The sequence below is a fragment of the Populus trichocarpa genome, chromosome 1, assembly GCF_000002775.5.
Source record: "Populus trichocarpa isolate Nisqually-1 chromosome 1, P.trichocarpa_v4.1, whole genome shotgun sequence".
Lineage (NCBI taxonomy): Eukaryota > Viridiplantae > Streptophyta > Magnoliopsida > Malpighiales > Salicaceae > Populus > Populus trichocarpa.
In genome coordinates this window covers 47,619,288-47,641,491 of record NC_037285.2, presented here as the reverse complement: position 1 = coordinate 47,641,491, position 22,204 = coordinate 47,619,288, and the positions used below count along the sequence as shown (strand labels likewise).

General features: G+C 31.5%; 1 protein-coding gene and 1 pseudogene across 2 annotated transcripts; one reads left to right on the top strand and one right to left on the bottom strand.

Annotated features, from left to right (window-relative positions):
• Positions 1 to 1,684: 1,684 nt before the first annotated feature.
• On the bottom strand, positions 1,685 to 10,116 carry LOC7490711 (uncharacterized; annotated as a pseudogene).
• A 5,955-nt stretch (positions 10,117 to 16,071) lies between these two features.
• On the top strand, positions 16,072 to 20,255 carry LOC7490710 (beta-1,6-galactosyltransferase GALT31A). Of its 2 annotated transcripts, none has more exons than XM_024606740.2 (11): positions 16,072 to 16,525; positions 17,628 to 17,730; positions 17,816 to 17,877; positions 18,075 to 18,286; positions 18,386 to 18,449; positions 18,551 to 18,623; positions 19,016 to 19,136; positions 19,224 to 19,311; positions 19,395 to 19,520; positions 19,604 to 19,713; positions 19,934 to 20,255. In XM_024606740.2, the coding sequence occupies exons 1-11, from the start codon at positions 16,422 to 16,424 to the stop codon at positions 20,080 to 20,082; spliced, it is 1,212 nt and encodes a 403-aa protein (XP_024462508.1). In that variant the 5' UTR covers positions 16,072 to 16,421; the 3' UTR covers positions 20,083 to 20,255. The 2 variants fall into 2 exon arrangements, with proteins under 2 accessions (XP_024462508.1, XP_024462517.1); XM_024606749.2 differs by lacking the exon at positions 16,072 to 16,525 and adding an exon at positions 16,562 to 17,529.
• The last annotated feature ends 1,949 nt before the right edge of the window (positions 20,256 to 22,204 follow it).

Here is a 22,204-nt window from a genome sequence, read left to right as displayed (position 1 = left end):
AACCCAAAAACTAAACGGTATTCCCCGAAATCTAATCCATAATACAACAACTAGTAAGACTTGATAATAATTCACTAAATAACCCTTAATTATTCATCAAACCAATTTGAAAAAAGTTAATATTACACTAGGGACCAATCTGGAATTTCATCATATTTTTAGGGGTCAAATTGTAACTTTGTCAAATTGGAGGACCAAACTAAAAATATCATAAATTCATGACTATAGTGGAATTCTGTCCATAATTCATCCTCATTTCTGTCCAGAATCTCAAATTATGCTTCAGGGACCATTCTGGAATTTTATCAAATTTTTAGGGTCAAAGTGTAATTTTCATAAAATGAGGGACCAAACCAAACTTTTGTCGTCTTCAACCTCAAACCCATAATTTCCACAGATTACCTACTGTTATCTCAAGATTTCTAACTCAAATTCACCATTTAAATAAAATTATAACTCAAAATCATCATCTTTACCTAAAATCTTCCAAAATCAACTAAACAATTCATTACCCATAACAATCAATCCATAACATTCAAATTAATTCATCAATAAACCCAAAACACAATATTCAAAACCCTAACATTCAACAAAACATAAATTTAAAGCTCAAATAACACACATTTATACATTTAAAAAAATCTAAATCTTACATTTAAACTTATTTTCTCCAACTCCTTTCTATTTCCCTTATCTTTCCCTCTTTTCTCTTCTTCTTCTTCTTTCTCCCTTCTCTCCTGTCGTCCCTCACACTAAAATTTCAGATCCCTCTTTTTTTTTCTTTTTTTTATATACTTATTATGTTTATTCAATTACCACAATACCCCTTATTCATTTATACTCACTTTTAAGCCTTTAAGGGCTTTATTGCCTTTTTTTACTCATTTATTTCAAAACATCACACAATATATATGATGAACAACGTTTACCTTGATCTCTTTGTGATTCTCCATGCTAGACTTTTCTGCTAGGTAAAGACCTAACTTGTCATAGAATGTTATTTTTATAGTAATTTGAGGTCAGTAAGGACCCCATATTAGGTTTATAAATTATTGTTCGAGATTTGTTATATTTTTCTAATTGATTTAGAATTTTTCTATTAAATTTATAAATCTTTTATTATTTTTCTAGCTTTGGTTAGGATATCTTTTCTAGTATATAAGTACTACTAGCCTAGAAGAGCTTTAATCTTTAGTGTTCAATGGAGAAAATATAAATTGAGTAATAAAAACTTGAATTAGGATTATAGCAATTGATATTCTTTTTAGAAAATCCTATCTTTCTTTATATTTATTGTCTTTCTTGTATTATTCCCTGTGTTGTTTCTGTTTGCATCAGAAGAGGTCTTTAAGAGCAAGAGGAGTGGCAAAAAATAATCAAAGATAAGCCACTTTGATGGATACCAAGAAACATAGAAACAACATTGTCATCAGTCAATCATCACTATAGCATCAATGGTCATCTATAAGAGATTAACACGAGAGTTATTTAATTTCATTTTACATTCAATTCACTATACTTGTATTCAATCTTTGAAACAAAGAACCTAGGGTACCAAAAAAATGAATTATCTGAGATCATATTGCAATATATATATATATATATATATATATATATATATATATATATATATATAGACACACACACTAGTTTAGTTTTGATCACTTTAGGCTAAAGAATTTTATCACCAAACACCAGAAGTGGCCTCCTTTGTAATGAGGTCAATGCCATGAACCAAAAGTTCCAAATTAGTAGCAGAGCTTGCCTCAAAATGAATCTTTCTCCCTGACTAAGTCAACACCCTGAAAACCATCTCATTTCCAGCCTCGTTCACCTTCCTTTTATTCTTCAAAAAGGTTGGACTTTGTCCTTCCATTGATTCCTTACACGCCACATTACTTCGATTCGACTTTCCCCATGTTAACAAGCCAGATTTGAGCATCCAAATTGTTAGTTATCGGGTTAGACCTGGTTTGCCCATGAGGGATGGACGTGATCTAAATGTTTAGAGGAGTTACTAAAAGAAGTAACCGTTTATATATATATATATAGTTTATACTTTGAAAGATAATGGTTCTCTCTTTCTTTTCTCTCATTTTTTACTCTCTAAATTAACTTGACAAGATTTACAAAGATGTTCGTACTGTGGAATATCTTTTTGGTTCTAGTAATTGAAGTAGCACTAAAGCAATTGATCTAGGGACAAGAAAATGAATTCTCAAATCACCAATAAGTTTCCTTTAAATCTACAATGGTATCAGAACATGGTTTTAAGATGTGTCTTCTATTAGATTTTATGCAATACATTTATTACTGTACAATTTTTTTTTTCCTGATACATATGAATACATGTTAGTTCTTTGTTTGCATCGATGATTGCACCATGTATTATTTAAAAGAGGGATTCTAAAAACGTTTGTCAAATTTGCATTTCTGAAAACAAAGACATTGGCTTTTGACTATATTGATTGTATCATAAATTTTTTGTTTCTAATTGTTTTTTTTTAATAATTGCTTCAAAATGGCAGTTGTGTAACTACCATATGGTTTTAAAAAAACAATATATGGCTATGATGGCATTTTGCATTATTAGCATAAATACTTTTTATTATTATTTTTGAAATTCATTAATTTAAGATAATTAATTAAATTTTTAAAATTAATTAATCTAATAATTATGCATCACACCTCCTGTCAAATTGTTTAAATAATTTGAATGAAGAGTTGCTTTTAAAACTCTACAGACAAATTGGTTTGAAATGTATGCCTTTAAACTCTACAGATATACTGGTTTGAAGAGATGTGCCTTTAAATTTTATAGACACATTAGTCTAAAAGAAGATTATTTTATTTATAAATATCAGTTTGATGTTGACAGGAAAAAAAACATTCTTCTCTCCCTAATTTTACTCTACAAACTCTCTATTTATGTTTATCAGAAACAAAACAGAACTTCTTAATAAATTTATAGAAGTTTCTATCTATAAGTTCAAGGCTTTGTTGTATCCTGAAAGTATATTGCTTTAACCCTGCAACAAATATAGTGAGGGCAATTAATACCTTAAAGATAGTGATTTTCACACGTCAAAACCTATTTGTTATACCCTTGATTATTATATTTTTAGGGGACAGCTAACAACAAATTGAATATTTATTGGGTTATACCATTAATCATGTTCATAAAATTCAAGAGCACATTGATTATATGTATCATTGAATGAATAAACTGGCTATGAGTGGTGTTTACGAGTTCTACATGGAACATCAAATGTTAATCATTCTCAATTCTCTACCTGAGAAATGGATGTCGGTTTGATTATTATTAGAATATAGGCTTCAACAATCTCGCTGATGAAATGTTGCTTGAGATGAAACGTTAGTATACCGAAAAGGGTATACGATGCATTGGAAGAAGCGCAGGTCATTTGGATGCTGCTGCTAAATTCATTCTATGGTTCGACCAAAATGAACTTGGAGGAGATGAATTTGATGAAGTAGATGGCGTAATTAGAGACCCTAATTATGTACCTGTAATATAAAATAATTCTGAAATTTATTATTCTTAATTTTGTATTTTTATTATTATTTCGGTATTTTTTTGTTAAGATAATTGGTTGATTTTTTTTTTGTTAAACTGCATATTTTTTTTGTAATTTAAGGTTTAATTACATTTTATCCATGTATATGAAAATATCTACAATTTGATCAGTGGGAGTTGTTAATTGAAACTAATAATTATAATTTTTTCACTCATTTAAATTTCTAATAATAATTAGACTATACAAATGGAAATTGATTAAGTGTTTAACATTATTTTCATTTTTATTATATGTGTTAAATTATTATTTATTTAATTTAGAATAGAGTAGCAATAAATGTCATTTAAATTGTACTAGATACTAATATTTGTAATTGGTATCAATAGCGCTTGATATGGCTACATCTAAGAGTATTATTACTGATTTGAACCATAAAGACAAACTATGTGAAAAGAATTACGATGATTGGCATCATAACATTGAGTATCTCCTAGAAAGCAAGAAATGTTGGAAACAATCACACAACAGATGGTTGAACCTGAGCAAGGAAACACTGCTCAGCACACGCTTAATATGAAAGCATATCAAACTTATAAGCGCAAGGATCATGTAGCTCGCATTTTGATGTTGAGCAATATAAGAAATGATATAATGTTGTGTTTTGAAAGACATCGTTCAGCCCAAGCAGTTTGGGATGCTATGAAGATTTAGTATGGAGAACCTCCACTACTAGACTTTGTCAATTAACCCTCAAATTTGACGGTTACAAGAAGCGCAAAAATCAGATGATGAGGCAGTATCTTACAGTCATGTCTAACATGATCAGTGAATTAAAGGATGTTGAGTATGAGATGATTAATGAACAACAAGTCTAAGTTGTGATCCGTTTTTTGCTAAGCAATTGGAAACACATGTGTGTTAACCTTACCCACAATGACAACATCAAGATATTTGATGATGTTGCTCGTCATGTTGAGCTTGAAGAAAATTGACTTCACGCTGAGAAGCCTGTAAATGAGGTTTCATATCTAAGACTAAGATGCGAGGAGCATATGACTCTAAACATAAAAAGAGCAAGGGTAAGGGACATAAACCAAATTATGGGAAACACGGCGGTAAGAAAGGCAAAAATATGAATTGTTTCAATTGTGGTAAACCTGGTCATTTTGCTCGTAATTGCACTGAACCAAAGGTAATGTTTAACGACAATCATCCATCTAACTTATACGTTAACAGTTGTTTAATGCTTGTTGAATCTATTCCCTTTTGGATTGTAGACTTAGAAGCAATCGACCATATAGCAACGGATCGAACAACCTTTTATGGTATTTTGTCAAATTTCAAAAGGAAGTAGATATATATATACATGTGGAATAATGCTTTCACTGTTGTGCTTGGGATTGATACCTGCAAAATGGATTTACAGGGCAGTCGCACACTTTATCTTTATGACGTACAGAAGTTTAATGAAATCTTGTGTTTGTTCTTGTTTTACTATAATTGGGCTTTTATATTGTATTTGTTGGTTGTTGTGTGAAAAATATATCTGGATAATATTTTTTATGGTTCTGATTTTGTATTAAATAGTTTTATGGTGTTAGACACCGTTAATGCATCTATTAAGGATGATGCTTCTATTTATGTTGTTCAAAGTTCTAGCACTACTAATAATAGTGATATCATGTTATTCATTATTTGTTTTATAGAATATATTGTGATTATCGTATAGTAAAATTTGTTAAAGTATATCGATAGACTTAAATTAGATCACTCACATGAGCAATCACCTCTAACACTTGTAAGGTGGGTAGAGATGAGACTATTTGAGTTTTAATGCTCAATAAGCGACATGGGCACAGTTGGAGCAATTTTAACTCAAAGTAATTATTAAAAAGCCACCTTGGTTGGGACCAAGATGATGTTCTTAAATAAAATAATCGACATAAATGAATTCTCACCATTCATATGTCTATTGTGATTGAAGTCGAGTATGAAATTATTCATCTACCACTAATGACAGTGAGCAAATGAGAATTTCTAGTTTAAAGTCTATATTTTTTTAGCGACAAAACTAAGACTCATATGATGTATCTCCTCTAACAAGGAGAGCAATGACATACACTTTTTGTCTTCAGATGAGAAAAGAGTAAGCTCCACTATAGCATGCATTTCATACTACATGTGTTGACGACCATTACAGGAATAAAAAATGGATCTCTGCTTCTTTATTATGTGAGTCCTGGAGATCATGTATAAGATCTCAATATCTTACCCTTTGTGACTTTTAACTATATCATAAGGTGATGTGTAAATGATCGCTACTTTAAGAGTATATCCTATAGTCATTGAATGATTCGATTTAAAGGAATATTCCTAAGAAAACGAGTTAATTCAGATCTGATTGATATGAGAGTGAAAGAAAAGGTAATTTTAGTTCTACACCTGTTACTTGTATTCACCAGCCGTGATCATATCACTCAAATAAATTTGATATGATTTAGAATATTTGTAATTGTAAGGATGGATTGAGTATGAAATTCATGAGGGATTGAATTATAGTCAATCATGTATGACTAAAAATATTTAGGGTATAGTAGTACACTTTAAGGAGTAACTAATTATGAGGTTGATATCTCTTATATGACCTATATTAAGTTTCTATATTAGAGTTCATTCCACTGTATGCTTCAGGTTGCACGGTCTGTTTATCTAGTATGAAATTTTTATGCAAGTTTGAAATATAATGTATTAGATAGATCCAGTCCTTAATGAGCGAGTGAAAGATGTTGGTTATTAGATCAGGTCTGGTCCATCCATAACCAAATGTTTTGAGGAGTTACTTTGAAATATAATGATTCTCTCTTTTTTTTTTTTTATCTTTTGACTCTTTAAATTAATTTTACAAGATTTATAAAAATATTTATAGTATGAAATATCTTTTTTATTTTAGTAATCGAAATAACAGTGAAACAATATCTAAGAACAAGAAAATGAATTTTCAAATCACAAGCAAAAAATTTTAAAATTTATACGAACAACCTTCACATGCGGGGAACCCCTTGCCTCGCGGGTGTGCTTCCATAGCTCCTCACCGCGTATCACATGTGAACGATCCAAATAATCGAATATCACTCCCTCTGCAGCCTTACATTTACTAATTTTCCTAGCTAGAGATATTGCTGTCTCTCCTCTCAGATTGACAATCCTGCAATCAACACCTCTTTGCAACAAGAGCTTACAGGCATCAGCGTGGCCTTACCTGGAAGCAAGCATGAGGGTGAATGCCCACTGTCATCCACAGAATTTATGGGGAATCCCATTTCAAAAAGCTGAACTATCGCAGGCAAGTTGCCAACACGTGCCGCAAAGTGCAAAGCTCTAAATTCAGAATAACATGTCACTTTGTGAATAAGCACAGCATCGAGCAATATCTCTTCAAATCGATTCCTCAAACTGGAACCGGCGTGATTCTGCAAAAGAGACACCACTGCCTGACAATCCCTGCTCTTCTCACTGATGTCACCTCTAGCATCAATCAGGAGCCGGAAGGCCTCGGTATGGCCAGCTTTTAGTGAAACCATAGTTGGTGTCAAACCAAGACCATCATGTTTAATTATTTCTTCCGTTGAATATTGAAGGATCATCTGTAAAAGCTCTGTATTTCCGATTCCAGCTACAAAGTGCAGCAAAGAAAACACCTCAAGATTGGAGGAGTAGACTTTTCTTCCGGTGGTAATAGCCTGTCGAAAAATATCTGCCAAAGAGGACCCAAACACACTTCTTTTTGCCAATTGTACTGCAGTCTCCCCATTATTGTTGACGAGACCCAAATCAGCTCCCGATACAATAAGCTCGAGGAAGTAACCAGCTTGATCAGCTTTGGCAGCCAACATCAAGGCTGTGTCACCAGTTTCGGTCCTTGAATCAACTTGATAACCATACAACAAACAATGGAGAATTGGGTTAAGCAGATGCTTCCAGTTGAAAATTAGACTAGCCAAAATACTCAATTTGCACCTGGATTAAGGTGATGGCAACATCAACAAATCCGCGGCAGCTAAATTCTGCCATTTTTGTTTTGTTTATACCCTTGTTTACCCTCCAATTAAGCACGAAAAAGCAATTCATAATTATAGCAGCGCAAATTACACAAACTTTGAATAATTAGGTGATAATTAACCATTAAACAGAGAACAGAAGTCCCAAAAAAATCCAAACAAAAATTTTTAGAGTCTCAGCAAACAAGGGAGCTAGCTATTCACAGTTAGGAAAAGAAATATCTACATGAAGTAGAAGAAAACCATTCATAAAATTTGCAAACCAAATTATATATATATATATATATATATATATATATATATCATACTAGCAATGTCACTGTCATGACCCAGAATTTGGGTATGTGACTAGCAACGCAATAGTGGTGCTATGAGGACACCTCATCTATGTTAAACCTCAAACATAATCCTTATAAAACAAATTATATAAAATTTAGCAACGTAAACTTTCAAAATATTCTTTAAAACCAACAAAATCAAATAATACTTATTATAATATAAAAATCTACACTTTAAAAAAACAATGTAATAGTAGAGCTAAAACATCAAATTAAGACTAAAAGGAAAACCTCGTAGAAACAAGGCATACCAACCAAAAATAATGAAGAAGCAATAACTCTCAACAAAGTCAAAATGCTAATAGAAGTTAAGAATCTCTCTCACCAGCTAGGTATACAGACTATTATATGCATATAGACTAACTACTCTTTATTAGTATGGAATTTCTAACAAGTATCCTAATATCAAGACATAACAAAAATTCACATAATTATCAAAGCAAATGAATATCGTATCAAATGGAATTTAATTCAACAGAATAAGAATATAAATTCAAGAATGGATGAGTACTTGGAAAATAAAATAACATATATAAATATATAAATAATCTAGAATTAATCAACTGTACTCATTTTATATATATATATATATATATATATATATATATATTAAAGATCATCTCACTCACTCAGAAAACGAAGTCAAAAGACAAACAGATATAGAATTGGAGACTGCTAAGAATCGCTAAGAAAAATGCCAGCAGAACCTATAACAAATACAAAAATTACTCAAAAATAACCCGTAGAAGATAACATAAAAGATTACAACTCCAAGATTATAGACCAAAACATAATTATAGAACTGATACAGATCTACCCAATTAATCCCTAACGTATCTCAAATTGATTGAACCTAAAAGAATCAATCAATCACTATTGCTCGATCAACTAGTCAACTGAAATTGACCAATCGGTCGACCGAGACCATCAGGCAAATCACTCGACCAAAATTGACTAACTGATTGACGGGGACCATCAGGCCAACCAGTCGACTAGTTGATGGGGATTTAAAAATCCTGATCTGTCAGTCTCTCAAACTGCAAATCCTAAAAAAATCGAAATGTTCCTCAAAAACCTATAATTCCAGATCTCATATCAAACGATTTAAGTCAAATTAATTCCTTAAAACATCAATTAAACATCTTAAATCATCCAAACTCTAAAATCAAACTTAACTAACATATTCAAGCATAAAAACATCATGATTTTATTTTAGAAACCCTTATTTGTAACTTCTACTTCTTTCCTTTCTTCTTCCTCCTTTCTCTTCTTTTTCCTTCTTCCCCTCTTCTTTTCTTTCGGTTCTCTATCTCAAGAGAACCGATCTTCTTCTTCTTTTTTCTTTTTTTTTTCTATTTCTATTTATCAAAACATAATAAGAAAATACTCAAAATGACATTCAAATATTTATACCCATAATTACTCATCAAAGGGTATAAATGCCTTTTCCAATCCATAATTTTCAACGTATTAAGCAATTTCCTGACAACTTCGACATGACCTGAACGAGTAGCAGCAAAAAGTGGAGTGACATCAGTGACAAAATCCCTTTAATGAATCTCAATCTCATCAGCCTCTTCCTCTCTCAACACAGTCTCAACACATCACTTTCAAGCTTATTGTCCTTGTATAATTCACATCTACTGTTTTAGACTTCAAACTCTCTGTCAGAAACTCTACATCTCCACTCAAAGCAGCCTCTATCAGTCTTTGAGATGGCACTGCAAGCTCATCCCTCTCACTCCCATAGACATAACTGTACCTTACCATTGTCACACTTTCGCTAAACCAGTCCTAGAAATTAAACATGAAAAGAACCCAGAAATGGATTTCACTTTCTAAAGCCAAAATGTAGCCAAAGACAATAATGTAAGCAGCATTAGTTTAATATAGTAATAAACTTCGACATGACCTGAACGAGTAGCAGCAAAAAGTGGAGTGACATCAGTGACAAAATCCCTTTAATGAATCTCAATCTCATCAGCCTCTTCCTCTCTCAACACAGTCTCAACACATCACTTTCAAGCTTATTGTCCTTGTATAATTCACATCTACTGTTTTAGACTTCAAACTCTCTGTCAGAAACTCTACATCTCCACTCAAAGCAGCCTCTATCAGTCTTTGAGATGGCACTGCAAGCTCATCCCTCTCACTCCCATAGACATAACTGTACCTTACCATTGTCACACTTTCGCTAAACCAGTCCTAGAAATTAAACATGAAAAGAACCCAGAAATGGATTTCACTTTCTAAAGCCAAAATGTAGCCAAAGACAATAATGTAAGCAGCATTAGTTTAATATAGTAATAAAAGATGCTGAGGTTAGATAAGTATAGTTTAATATAGTAATAAAAGATGCTGAGGTTAGATAAGTATTAAATGAAGAAGTTTAGATTTGATCAAAGCATTCAGTTTTCTTATGTTTAATACTTCTAAATTAAACAAAACAAATTAATACATCAATATTTATTATTATTGTTTCTTGTTGTGACTATACCAAGCTGTCTCACTAATAATTAATGTTATTAAATTTAATCACAGATCAATATAATGATTTATCAATCGAGTTCCTGAATGTTTATATTGAGGTTGGATTTTAAATTAAACTGAGTAAAAATTAATTTGATATGATCCTTAATTGACTTAGTAAATCAACATGTTATTTGATCGATCCAATCAAATTCTAAAAATCAAAATAAGATTATTATAAATTTATTTTTTTAATCTTAAATCAATATTTTTTTTACTAACTTATGCTAACTCATCCAACATGTAACTCAAGTTTTAAACAGAATATTAATCGGCAGGTTTAAAAACTTTGATAAATTAGATATGTTGGCCAAGTTAGCATCTAAGCTTTAAAATTAAAGAGAGGGTAGAATGGAATAATATGAAAAACTAAATAATATGTGAGCATGATGCAACTTTAAATGCAATCATATACAATAATTGGGCTCATAATTAGGGCAAGCAAAATATAAGATCGCCAACAAATGATGATGGGAATAGTGAGTGCACTATTTGCTGATTGGGTGTTTGACATACATGGAAAGAGAAAAATCAAAAGTTAAAGGAAACAAAAAGGGCGGTGGGTAGCAACATTGTACCTTGAGTTATGTCCTTTCGTTGATTATTCCTAAATACGATGGATCTGTAGCCACTTAAAGTATTGGAAAAGCATAGAAAGAGAATCCTAGGTGTGCAAAAATAGTAGCATGGGAAGACGGCATGGTGTTGATGCTGACTTGAATACGATAATATCAATAATCTTATTTATTTTTATATTTTAAAAATATTTTTAAAAATTTTTAAAAAAAATTTAATTTTTTTACATCAAATTAATATTTTTTAGTGTTTTTAAATTATTTTAATGCGCTGATATCAAAAATAATTTTTAAAAAATAAAAAATACATATTATTTTGATACTTTTCTAAATGAAAAACATTTCGAAAAGCAACCGTAACCACAGTTATCATATATATACACATTAATATATATATATATATATATATATATATATATATATTTTAAAAGATTTTATTTATAATTAAATAATTTAATGCTAATAGTGAGTTTTCTTTTTGAAAATAACATAATAAAAAAATTATTTAAAAAAATAACACAACTAAAAAAAAACTATAAATTAGCATAGTTTGATATGTTGGATGGGTTGTATATATTGCGACTTGAAAAGTCTCATTATTTCTTTCTTTCTTTCTTTTTCTTTTTATTTTTATGTCTTCTATTGTGGTTATTATACCGGCCCATCTCTTCTTATTTCTTCTCTACCACACTATCCATTTGGTCCCCCAAGTTTTATATTTAGTTACCTTTAGTTCCAAAATTATGATCATGTAAGCTTATTTTTATTTAAGATGGGCAAAAAATAAGTATTTTTGTATTTTTAGCAATCTCATTTGAAAATAAATATTAACTTTAGTTATAAAAAAAATTACACAAAAACAACGGATGAAATGATCATAACAATAAAACTAAAATTAATCAAATATAAAAAATTAAGGAAACAAACAAACAGAACAATAGCTATAAAAGAGAAAAAAAATCATGCGGTAAAAAATTTGCACTTGAGACTCGCAGGTGAGACCTATGCCTTTTAAGAGCGTGTTTGGCAGTGTGGTTGCGGGTGCTTTTCAAATAACTTTTCGTGCCAAAATGCATGTCAGTGATGTTTTTTTATTTTTTAAAAATCATTTTTGACATCAGCACATCAAAACGATCCAAAACATACAAACCATATTAAATTTTAGCAAAAAAAAATTTTTAAATTTTTTGGGAACGCAGGTTGAACTGCGTTCCCAAACGCTTCCGAAGTCACGCAGATACAACTCGTGTCACCTATTAAACTGTGTTATTTTAAAAATTATTTCTTTAATTTTGTTATTTTAGGTTTTTTTTTTCACTATGCTTTTTTGAAAAAAAAAACTCTGCCAATAGTCATATGCCATGTTAGATGGCCAAGTTCATCTTATCCTCACCACAGCCTGTGAATATCTTGCCTTGTATACAATCTTAAATGTAGCTTCTCTACTTCATTTCTTGTTGTTCTCTCTGCTCTATAAAAATTTTAATACTATTTTCTATCCAAATTAAAAAGAAAAAAATAGAGAGAAATTATATTAAGAGAAAATTCAAAAACAAATACATGACCCATTGCTAATGGAATCATACGAGGAGATAATGGATCATAGATCATTTTCATGATTTTTTAATCATCGATTCATCTCAAATATAATATTTGATATAAAATATTTTTTAACCATGGATTAAGTTACCTTATTTATCCTCTTTTAATTAATTAGAATATAGTTCTACGTACTTTATTATCTTCAAAATGCCATGGGTAATATGACTCTAATTACCATTAAAAACAATGACGCTTTTTACATTCTTCTCTCAACGATAGAAGTATGGCTAAATCGGAAATCTTTTATTGTATATTATGCGTTATGTGTAAGAAAATCAATAGTTCAAAATATAAGATTTTACACGTATATAAATGTATAATTACTAGTTATATTAACCCTGTAAAACTTGGTTGACTAAACAAGATTTTAGTCATTTAATTAACTTGATCAAACCTGATTTAAACTTTGTTAGGTCAACTTTTTAAAAAATAAAAAATAAAAAAAACATGAAACAACTACATTTCAATAAAATAATGGATTTCGTGACTTGTGATTGACATTTGAGTCAGAATTAACATATTGACCAGATAATCTGTAAATTAACATAATATCAATTTTTAAATTGAGTTTAATAACTATAATAAAGAGATATATAGTGTATCATTAAGTATGTATTTGATATTGTAATAGTATTTTCAGTAGTGATTTAAAAAAAGAAATTTTTGGTTACAATTTTAAAAAGATAGGTTTAGAAAAATATATATTTAATTACATCTATTGGGAAATTAATTAAGATAAAAAAATAGTTATTTTAGCTCTTATAAAAATAAAATTTCAAAAGCAATTATACATATAATCTAATATAAAAATAAACAAAGCTATTTAAATAAAAAAATTTCAATTAGGCTGAGGAAAAAACAGAAATTCCTTTCATGTGCCAGCCTTGACCTCTTGGACACCAAGCATGGCATTAGAGTAAGCCCATATCAACAATAATATTATATTAAAAAAAAAAAAAAAAAGGAGAGAGTTGCGTGCATAGGCATAGGCCCAAATAAAATCAGATCCCGCGAGAGAAGGAGTTATGTAATAAAAGAATGCAAGGTGGCCACATCCCATCAGAAGTGGTCTTCTTGATGTCTTCACGTCTCCCTGTCTCATGTTAGGACACATTAATTTTCAACTTACTGTATAGTTTTCATGCCTGGATGAAGAAGAAGAAGAAGACTAGTGATAGAAGATGTGCACTCACCATCCTCCCCCATGGACCCATCTTGTCCTTCTTCTCTTTTATCACCTCCACCATTGACTTTCTCTACGAATTTTTGAAATTTGGCACGTAGTGGTTGGACTATTTTGTAATATTATTTTTTAAATCGTTTTTTAATTTAAAAATACATTAAAATAATATAATTTTTATTTTTTAAAATTTATTTTTGATATAACATAACAAAAAAAAGAGTTTAAAATTAAAATAAATTTAAAATTTTTCAAAAATATAATTCAATTGTAAATTCCAATCGAGCATGTAGAATGAGAGCGTAGCTAGCTTCGCATTTCAAACGAAGGAAACAATTTATTTTGGTTTTTTTTCGAACGTTTGAATCCAGCTAGCTACCTCCTCATTAATAACAAAGGTTTTTTTTCATTTGAATTCAAATTCTCTGTTGATTCGAGTTGACATTTGTAACGGGAATCTCCCCTTTTCCTTTCCGTCTTTGCACTTTTCTTTTTCTTAATCATGCAAATAAATAATGACAATTTTTTAACTGTTTGTGTTATATTCTTGCTGTCTAAGTTTAAGTACATTGTTTTAACTTGAAATTAAAATTATTAAACCCACACCACTCACTCAAGATGTAGTAATTCATCAGGATTAATCAAAATAACATTATTATAAAAAAATAGAGTTAAATCAGATTTTAATTGATTCATTGATTAATCTATCAAATTAATTTCAAGAAGATTTTTTTTAATTCAACTCAGACTAGAAGTTTGGCCAGCTAGCTAGGTATCAAGTTGATCGGAATTGAATCATTAATTAAACTGCAACATCAATTTTAAGATTATGTTTTTTTTTAGAAATTCAACTTAGACTAGAAATTTGATTGACCACTAGTTTTAAAATAATTTTAATTTGCTAAGGTTAAAAAAAATAAAAAATATTATTTTAATATATTTTCAAGTAAAAAATAACTGCTATTACATTCTCAAACTAGCTATAAAGCATCGCAAAATTTGGTTCCCATGTTGATAAAAAAATGAAATACCCATGTTAGTATTATCATTAGACTAATTAAATCTCACAACTTTACACCGAAAGAGTCCTGTTATTAGACAGAATTGTGAGCCCCATGTGAGCATATTCCCATGCCTACTTAATTTCTTCATGTTTTGGTCTAATGTTTCTCTAAACCAAAGAAACTATATAGTTTACAATGTATTCTGGTCGTGTCATTACCATCTTGTTCCTTGAAGATAACAACAATGGTTTCTCCTTTTATTGCTCTTACTTTAAAATCATTTTACTTGTAACTTCCTGTGTTTAACTTTGCTAAAATACAGATTAGTTTACTAATGTCGAGGAGATTAGATTATGTTAGTTTGATTACTAGTAGCATACCATTCGAAGAAGAGTAGCTAAGGCAAAAAAAATAATTATTTACTTGTCAAAACCAACAAAACAAAAGTCTAATAGTCATGATATCATAAGGCAAGTTAATTACTAAACAAATGGGTCAAGCAGCAAGTTGTATTTGTATATCATAAGATTTCGATCATTAATTTTAAGCACACGGAGCCCATCGAGCCCCTAAATCTGAAAAGGATCAAGCTGGCTCAACAATAAGGAAATAATTTGCTTATAATATGATATGATTTACTTTATTAGAAGATGTAATAATCTTTTGGATTGTACATTAATCCACATAACTAGATTTCTTGTCTCTTGATTTCATTTGTGTTTGTCCTTAACAAGGTTGTTGCACTTAGGAAGTTAAAAACACTTGCTATCATCATTTTCATCATCAAAACACAAATCCATCCAAATATCAAAAACTAGCATCTTTCCCTAATGATCTATTAATATTAATGCATTTTATAAGCCCAGAAAATAATTAATAAGTACTAAGTACCATAAATGTTTTTGACAGGATTATTACCGAATCTATTAATAAACTATTAAACAAATGGATTCATGCACATTAATTGGATATCATAAACATGTTTGGACAGGGACGAACAAGATGGGTTAGAGTAATTACATCACATGACATCAGATAACAAGAGACATTAACAAGAAATCTACACATGATCTCTCATGAATTACATACTTCACCAAAATAATAGATTCTTTAAACCTGAAGCTTCCTTCAAGGTTAATGTAAAGTAGTATAACAAAGGAATTAGCTAGTGGTCCATGCGTGACTCCAAGTAGAAAAGCAATAAAAAAACAAAAAAGCACACAGGCTAGGAAGGCACACCAAGGACAGTTTTAGGTAGCTGTGACTTTTGTCATTGCATTATTTTTTATAGAATATTTCTCTGTGACAAAACAGTAAAGGCGAGCATAAATTTTTACATCTTGTTGTTGCCCATTTTCATTGGATTTGAAAAGAAAAATGAAAGAAAGCAAGAAGAAAGTAACATAGTTCTTCAGTTTCCTATTGTTTAAGACAACAATTAAGTTCAGGCATTGGTTTTGTTGTGCTCTCTTATCTTCCTCGGTCTTTGTAGGAAATGCGGTCACTTGTTTTGTCCCTGTAGCCTAGTACCATTCCCCAAAGGTTTTAAAGAAGAAAGAAGGAAGCTTTCTTAAAGCTGAAGCTTGTTAGATTGAAATGGGTATTAGCAGACCTCAAAAGTCCAGTAATGGAATTCCCACCAGATGGGTTTATCTCTTCTGCATTGCCAGTTTCTTCTTGGGGGTTCTTGTTGTTAACAGGTTCTGTTTCTCTCTCTTTTTCTCTTGTGTGGAATTTTTAAAGATCTTGTCTTTTTGAAGTGATCAGCGTTTAGATTTGTTGCCTATCTTAGTAGGATTTGGAAAGCTTAACTTTGGTGGTGGTTCTGTTTTTGTGCTTTCGTTGCTTTATGTATAGGATGGAGAATCTTACATGGTCTCTCTTATGAAATCATATGCAAAATGTAATCCTTTTGTGTAGATTTTGGCCGTTATTTTATGAGATTGAGGGCTTTTTTCTTGGAATCCATGTAAAATATTGGGACTTTTTGCTGTTCTGGCCTTCTGGGTCTACAGAATTTCAAGTTATAGGTGGAGTGGTGGAGACTGATTGAATGATTTTGAAATGCTTGAAGTGAAGGACGAGCTTAGTTCTAACCGCGGAGATGAATTCCCAGTAAGGAGAATATGTTAAGTATTGATTTGGATGGTTGAGTATGTGTTTCAAATGGAAGGTCATTGGGTTGGTGAATAGGCTAATGTCAAGTTGCTGAAGAGGTATTGATTGGATATTGGTGGTTGAACAGGTGCAGAAATATTTCCGGTCTTTTGATGCCTTGAACAGGCAAGTACCGAATGAATATCTGCCAAGTTGGAAATCGAGCTGTTTCTTAAATTTTTGATGCGTAGAGATGCTTCCAAGTTGTCTTTTGAGAGAAATCAGCTATAATATTTGAATACCAAATTTTGGGTTTATTTATTAAATATCAATTAAACGATGAGAATTGGCGTGTAAAGCCAAAAAGCTGAATCAAGTTATGTTGTGGAAAAAAGGCAAAATATTAGATGAGACTTGCTAAGTGATTCTACTTTGAATAAACCGGTGAAATGGAGTCCAACTTGTGCTGCCATTTTACTAGCACTTCATCAACAGCCAGCATTTGTGTTGAGAACACATCAATTAACACCGTATCTGTAGCAGCTGGCCGTAATGTAGTATGATAGTTTAATCCGGTGCATTCTATTGATTATATATTGGATAGCTTGTAAGCTATTACTGCATTTCACTTTTTCTTCTTCATCATCTTTAAGCCCTCCAGCAACTTTGCTCAAGTCTGATGTGCCACTTACATGTATTTTATAGGTTTTGGGATTTTCCTGATCCAGCAAAAATGGATGAGGAAGCTTCATCTGTGAAGAAGGATCAATTAACAGCAGATCATCCCACAGTTAATTGTGAGAAGCAGGCAAGTCTAGTTACTAAAATAGTGTTTCATAAGCTCTGTTTCCAGCAGTAAACTCGTGTAGATGATAATATTTATGATATTGCAGGAAACTGCTGTTCAGGCAGGAGACATCCTTTCTCGGGTTTCTCAAACTCATGATGTGATCATGTGAGGTTCTAAAACCTGGTGTTTTATGCTTTAAAAAGAACTCTGGATCACTTATGTAATTCAATAAATATGTATTGTTTTATAATTAAAAAAAAAAAGGCTATTTACTTTAATAGGTATTGTAAATTTGGAATGGAACCTTCAAGAGAAGCATTGAAGTATCATTTCATGTAATACCCCCACAATGATGATTACAGGACACTGGACAAAACAATTTCCTCATTGGAGATGCAGCTAGCTTCAGCAAGAGCTGCAAAAGTTATCAATGAGGATGGATCTCCGATGGTCACAAAATCAGGAACCGAGCATTTGAAGGAGCGACCAAAGGTTTTCTTTGTTATGGGAATAATTACTGCATTCAGCAGCAGGAAGCGAAGGGACTCGATTAGAGAAACCTGGATGCCCAAAGGTTAAATCCATATCATACCAATCCTTCTCTGAACTAAACCATTAGTAGCTGTTACGAGTCAGTAGATGCTTACACTTAATTGATTATTTTTTATTCTAGGAGAGGAGTTAAAAAAGTTGGAAACAGAGAAGGGTATTATAATACGGTTTGTTATAGGACACAGGTATGTTTATTCAAAGGGCATGTGGTTATTTAGTAGCTCAGTGTTAACAGTTTGACAATATATATCTGTCTGGCATGATTAATTTTTTTTGTATTTGACAGTGCATCTCCAGGTGGTGTTTTGGACCGTGCTATTGAAGCAGAAGATGATCAACACAAGGATTTCCTGAGACTGGTATGTTATGGTTAGAACTCTGCGGGACGTGTTTGATAACCAGGCATTATGCAGGATAATATGTTTTGTAACCAGCTACCAAGTAAAGGCTATGAAACTATTTGCAAAATCATTTTGTTAATTGCCTTTTTTTCCTTACCTATCTTGAACACCAAGCAGAAACATTTGCCTAGTCTTCCGGTTCCTGTCCCATTTAAGGATAAAAAATCTTTCTACACTTGGATGAAAAAAATAAAATAAAATAGGACATTATTGAAGAAGCTGGTCCCTTTCAAAAGCCAGAGCTACTGGTTTGGGAGAGAGAAGCTTCTGAAATGTATTTGGAGGCGGTGTATGATAATCGCAACAAGTTTTCAATTGCTTACGCAGAGTTACTGTAATCTTTGTTGCAGAATCATGTAGAAGGTTATCATGAATTATCGTCGAAAACACAAATATATTTTTCAACAGCTGTTGCTAAGTGGGATGCTGACTTCTATATTAAAGTTGATGACGATGTGCACATAAATCTTGGTTAGTTTACTTGAATGCTTTACACCTCACAAAAATGGAGCACAGAAGGATGTCTTTTGGCAGTCATCTGATTTTAATATCTGGCAGGCATGGTCGGATCTACCTTGGCCCGTCATAGATCAAAGCCTCGTGTTTATATGGGTTGTATGAAGTCTGGACCTGTACTAGCACAGACGTAAGCATTCAAATGGAAGCAAATTTTCTGACTGTACGATGTTCAACTTTGTTAACACGTTTACTTCTGCATTCTATTTGCAGAGGAGTCAAGTACCATGAGCCAGAATATTGGAAATTTGGTGAGGAGGGGAACAAGTATTTTCGGCATGCAACTGGGCAAATATATGCAATTTCTAAAGACTTGGCCACCTATATCTCAGTAAATCGGTAAGCCTGAGTTTTGTGCCATCAATTCTATTTAGATAATATCCTCCTTCTATATTGCTGATGTACGGCATTTTAATCTGCAGACACATACTTCATAGATATGCAAATGAAGATGTTTCTCTAGGTTCTTGGTTTATTGGTCTTGATGTTGAGCATATTGATGATCGAAGCCTCTGCTGTGGGACTGCACCTGGTAAGATAAATGCAAATATGTTTTTCTCTGTTCCCCTCCTTCATGGCATGCTTTTAATATTTTGATAGCCTCAGTTCTAGCACATTAACTGAAGCAAATCGTTATACTATGCATGATTTTTTATCCCTTGTACAAAAAACTCTTGCATGTTGCACAAAATGGTGTCTCTTCGAAGTCGAATAAAAGATTTTTCACTAATGTTGTTGAAATATTGTGATAGATTGCGAGTGGAAAGCCCAGGCAGGTAATCCTTGTGCTGCATCGTTTGATTGGAGCTGCAGTGGCATTTGTAAGTCAGTGGAAAGAATGGAGGAAGTACACCAGCGATGTGGGGAAGGTGAGGGAGCAATCTGGCATACAAGTTTCTGAAACTTTTTCTCTTGTAATATAGTTTTTTGTGTGTGATTTAAGCTGTTGGTTTAGACAACACCATCTGCCCGATTTTTGCTGTCGATGCCTCGGACATTTGGTGCATGATTAAATTAATTACTTCACATACAGATTATCAAGTCAGGAAAAGAAATATGGTGTAGTTCCAAAGATTCACAGCTCGCTTCTAACCCAGACATAAAGAAAATTACTTACTATATCCAAATTCTACCAAAACGTGGATGAAACACGATAAAATGTAGCCTGATATTCTCCAGGATGCATGATCTTATATGTGTGTGTGTGTGTGTGTGTGTGTGTGTTACGTTGAATAATAAAAATTACTTAGATAATAGATGCGCACATGAATAAGCAAAACTCAATAGATAAAATATTAATATTTATATAGTTCTAGTGTTGTGACTTGTTTAGAGTTTAATCATATGGAGGATAATTTTATTCTAACTTAATGGATATGTACTTTATTTAATGAGTGATGGATAAGATATAAATATTAAATTTAATTTAAATTTAACCCAGTGTATATATATTATTTTATGTTGAATAATAAAAAATACTTAGATAATGAATACTTATATAAATATGTGTAACCCAACAGATAAAATATAAATATCTAAATCTTTAACCCGTTAAATAATAAATAAAATATGAATATAGTATATATATACTCATTGTCATCCCTCCTTTCATTCTATCAACATTTTTTAGGCATGCAACTATTTTATGTACATTGTGTGTGAGCATTTGTAAACACGGTATGTACTCTCAAATTCTATGAACTCATGTGACATAGCCCATATTTTAGTAAAACACAGAAGACAACACACAAAAAAAAAATGCATTTATTGTATTTTATTTGTTATTAGATTGTGTTAATATGAAGTGTTGGTTTAGCGGTTAAGACACTGCTATATCTCTGCAAGGATAAGAACACAAGTTTAATTCTCAGGAAGCGCACTTATCGGGAGGGACAGCTACGAACCCCGAATAAAACTAGTCTTACCTTTAAAAGGTGTGAAGATACCTGGTTAAGAAAAAAATTTATATTAAAAAAATATTCACGGAACTTAAAAAATGTTCTAAGCCAGATATTTGGTGAGGCACTCGTGGGTATGAAATTTGGATCTTAAGAGAGAAGTGTTGAATACATTCACGTTTAAAACTTGTCTGAAATTTCCTTTAATCTCATTTTTTTAATGCCAGAGAACTTTAATTTTATATATGAATAACTAGACATTAACTAAATCATAGTACCCGGTCCGGTGGCCGGCCCGGTTCAAGATCCCGGATTTTGACTGGGTCATCGAGTCGACCGGGTCAATTTTTTTAAAAAATTAAAACAACGTCGTTTTAGTTAAAAAAAAAAAAAGTCAATGGGTCATAACTAAGTTTTTGACCGGGTCACGCCTGGTTTTTTCTTCTCCTATTTTTTCTTCAACTCGGCCCGGTTCCAGCCCCGAGTCGGTCGGGTCCCAGATCGACCTGCCGGACCAGGCCGAGTTTCAAAACTATGATCTAAATGCCATTTGTTGTATCTTATTAGTTATTAGATTGTGTGTTGAGAAAATAAATATTTATATAGATAAAATTATTTTTATTTGACATGGTAATATTCTTAAATATTCACAATAAATTCTAGAACAAAAACAAAGGAAGTGAAGATCGATACACAACATCAAATTTATACTATACTAATTCAGTTTTGAACACCTGATCTTGTCAAAATATTTTTCCTAAATTCACCTCTTAAAAAAATTTACAAATCGAATGAGAATGGCATACGTTGAATATATGGATCCTACAAGCTAATGAATCCCATAAATCTAATAACTGAATTTTTTTTGACAAGTAAATTCAGAAAAAATAAATTCAACAAATTCAAGTTTTTAAATTTCTTACCAATAGAATGAATATATATATATATATACCAACTTGCACGTACCTCAATTATTTATACATGCCTTAAAATAAGAAAATCTCATATATTAAACATGCTTTATATTATCCACCAAAAACCAACACCTTTATCCTAGGAAATGTATCTTATAAATTGAGGCCATTAAATGTTGCCATTGTTTCTGTTTTTGGGTTTGTTTTATTT

Coding starts and splice junctions, on each gene's coding strand:
- LOC7490710 (XM_024606740.2), top strand. CDS start 16,422: ATGGGTATTAGCAGACCTCAAAAGTCCAGTAATGGAATTCCCACCAGA. Junction 18,287..18,385: donor AGAAACCTGGATGCCCAAAG/GTTAAATCCATA, acceptor TTTTTATTCTAG/GAGAGGAGTTAAAAAAGTTG. Junction 19,312..19,394: donor GGACCTGTACTAGCACAGAC/GTAAGCATTCAA, acceptor TTCTATTTGCAG/AGGAGTCAAGTACCATGAGC.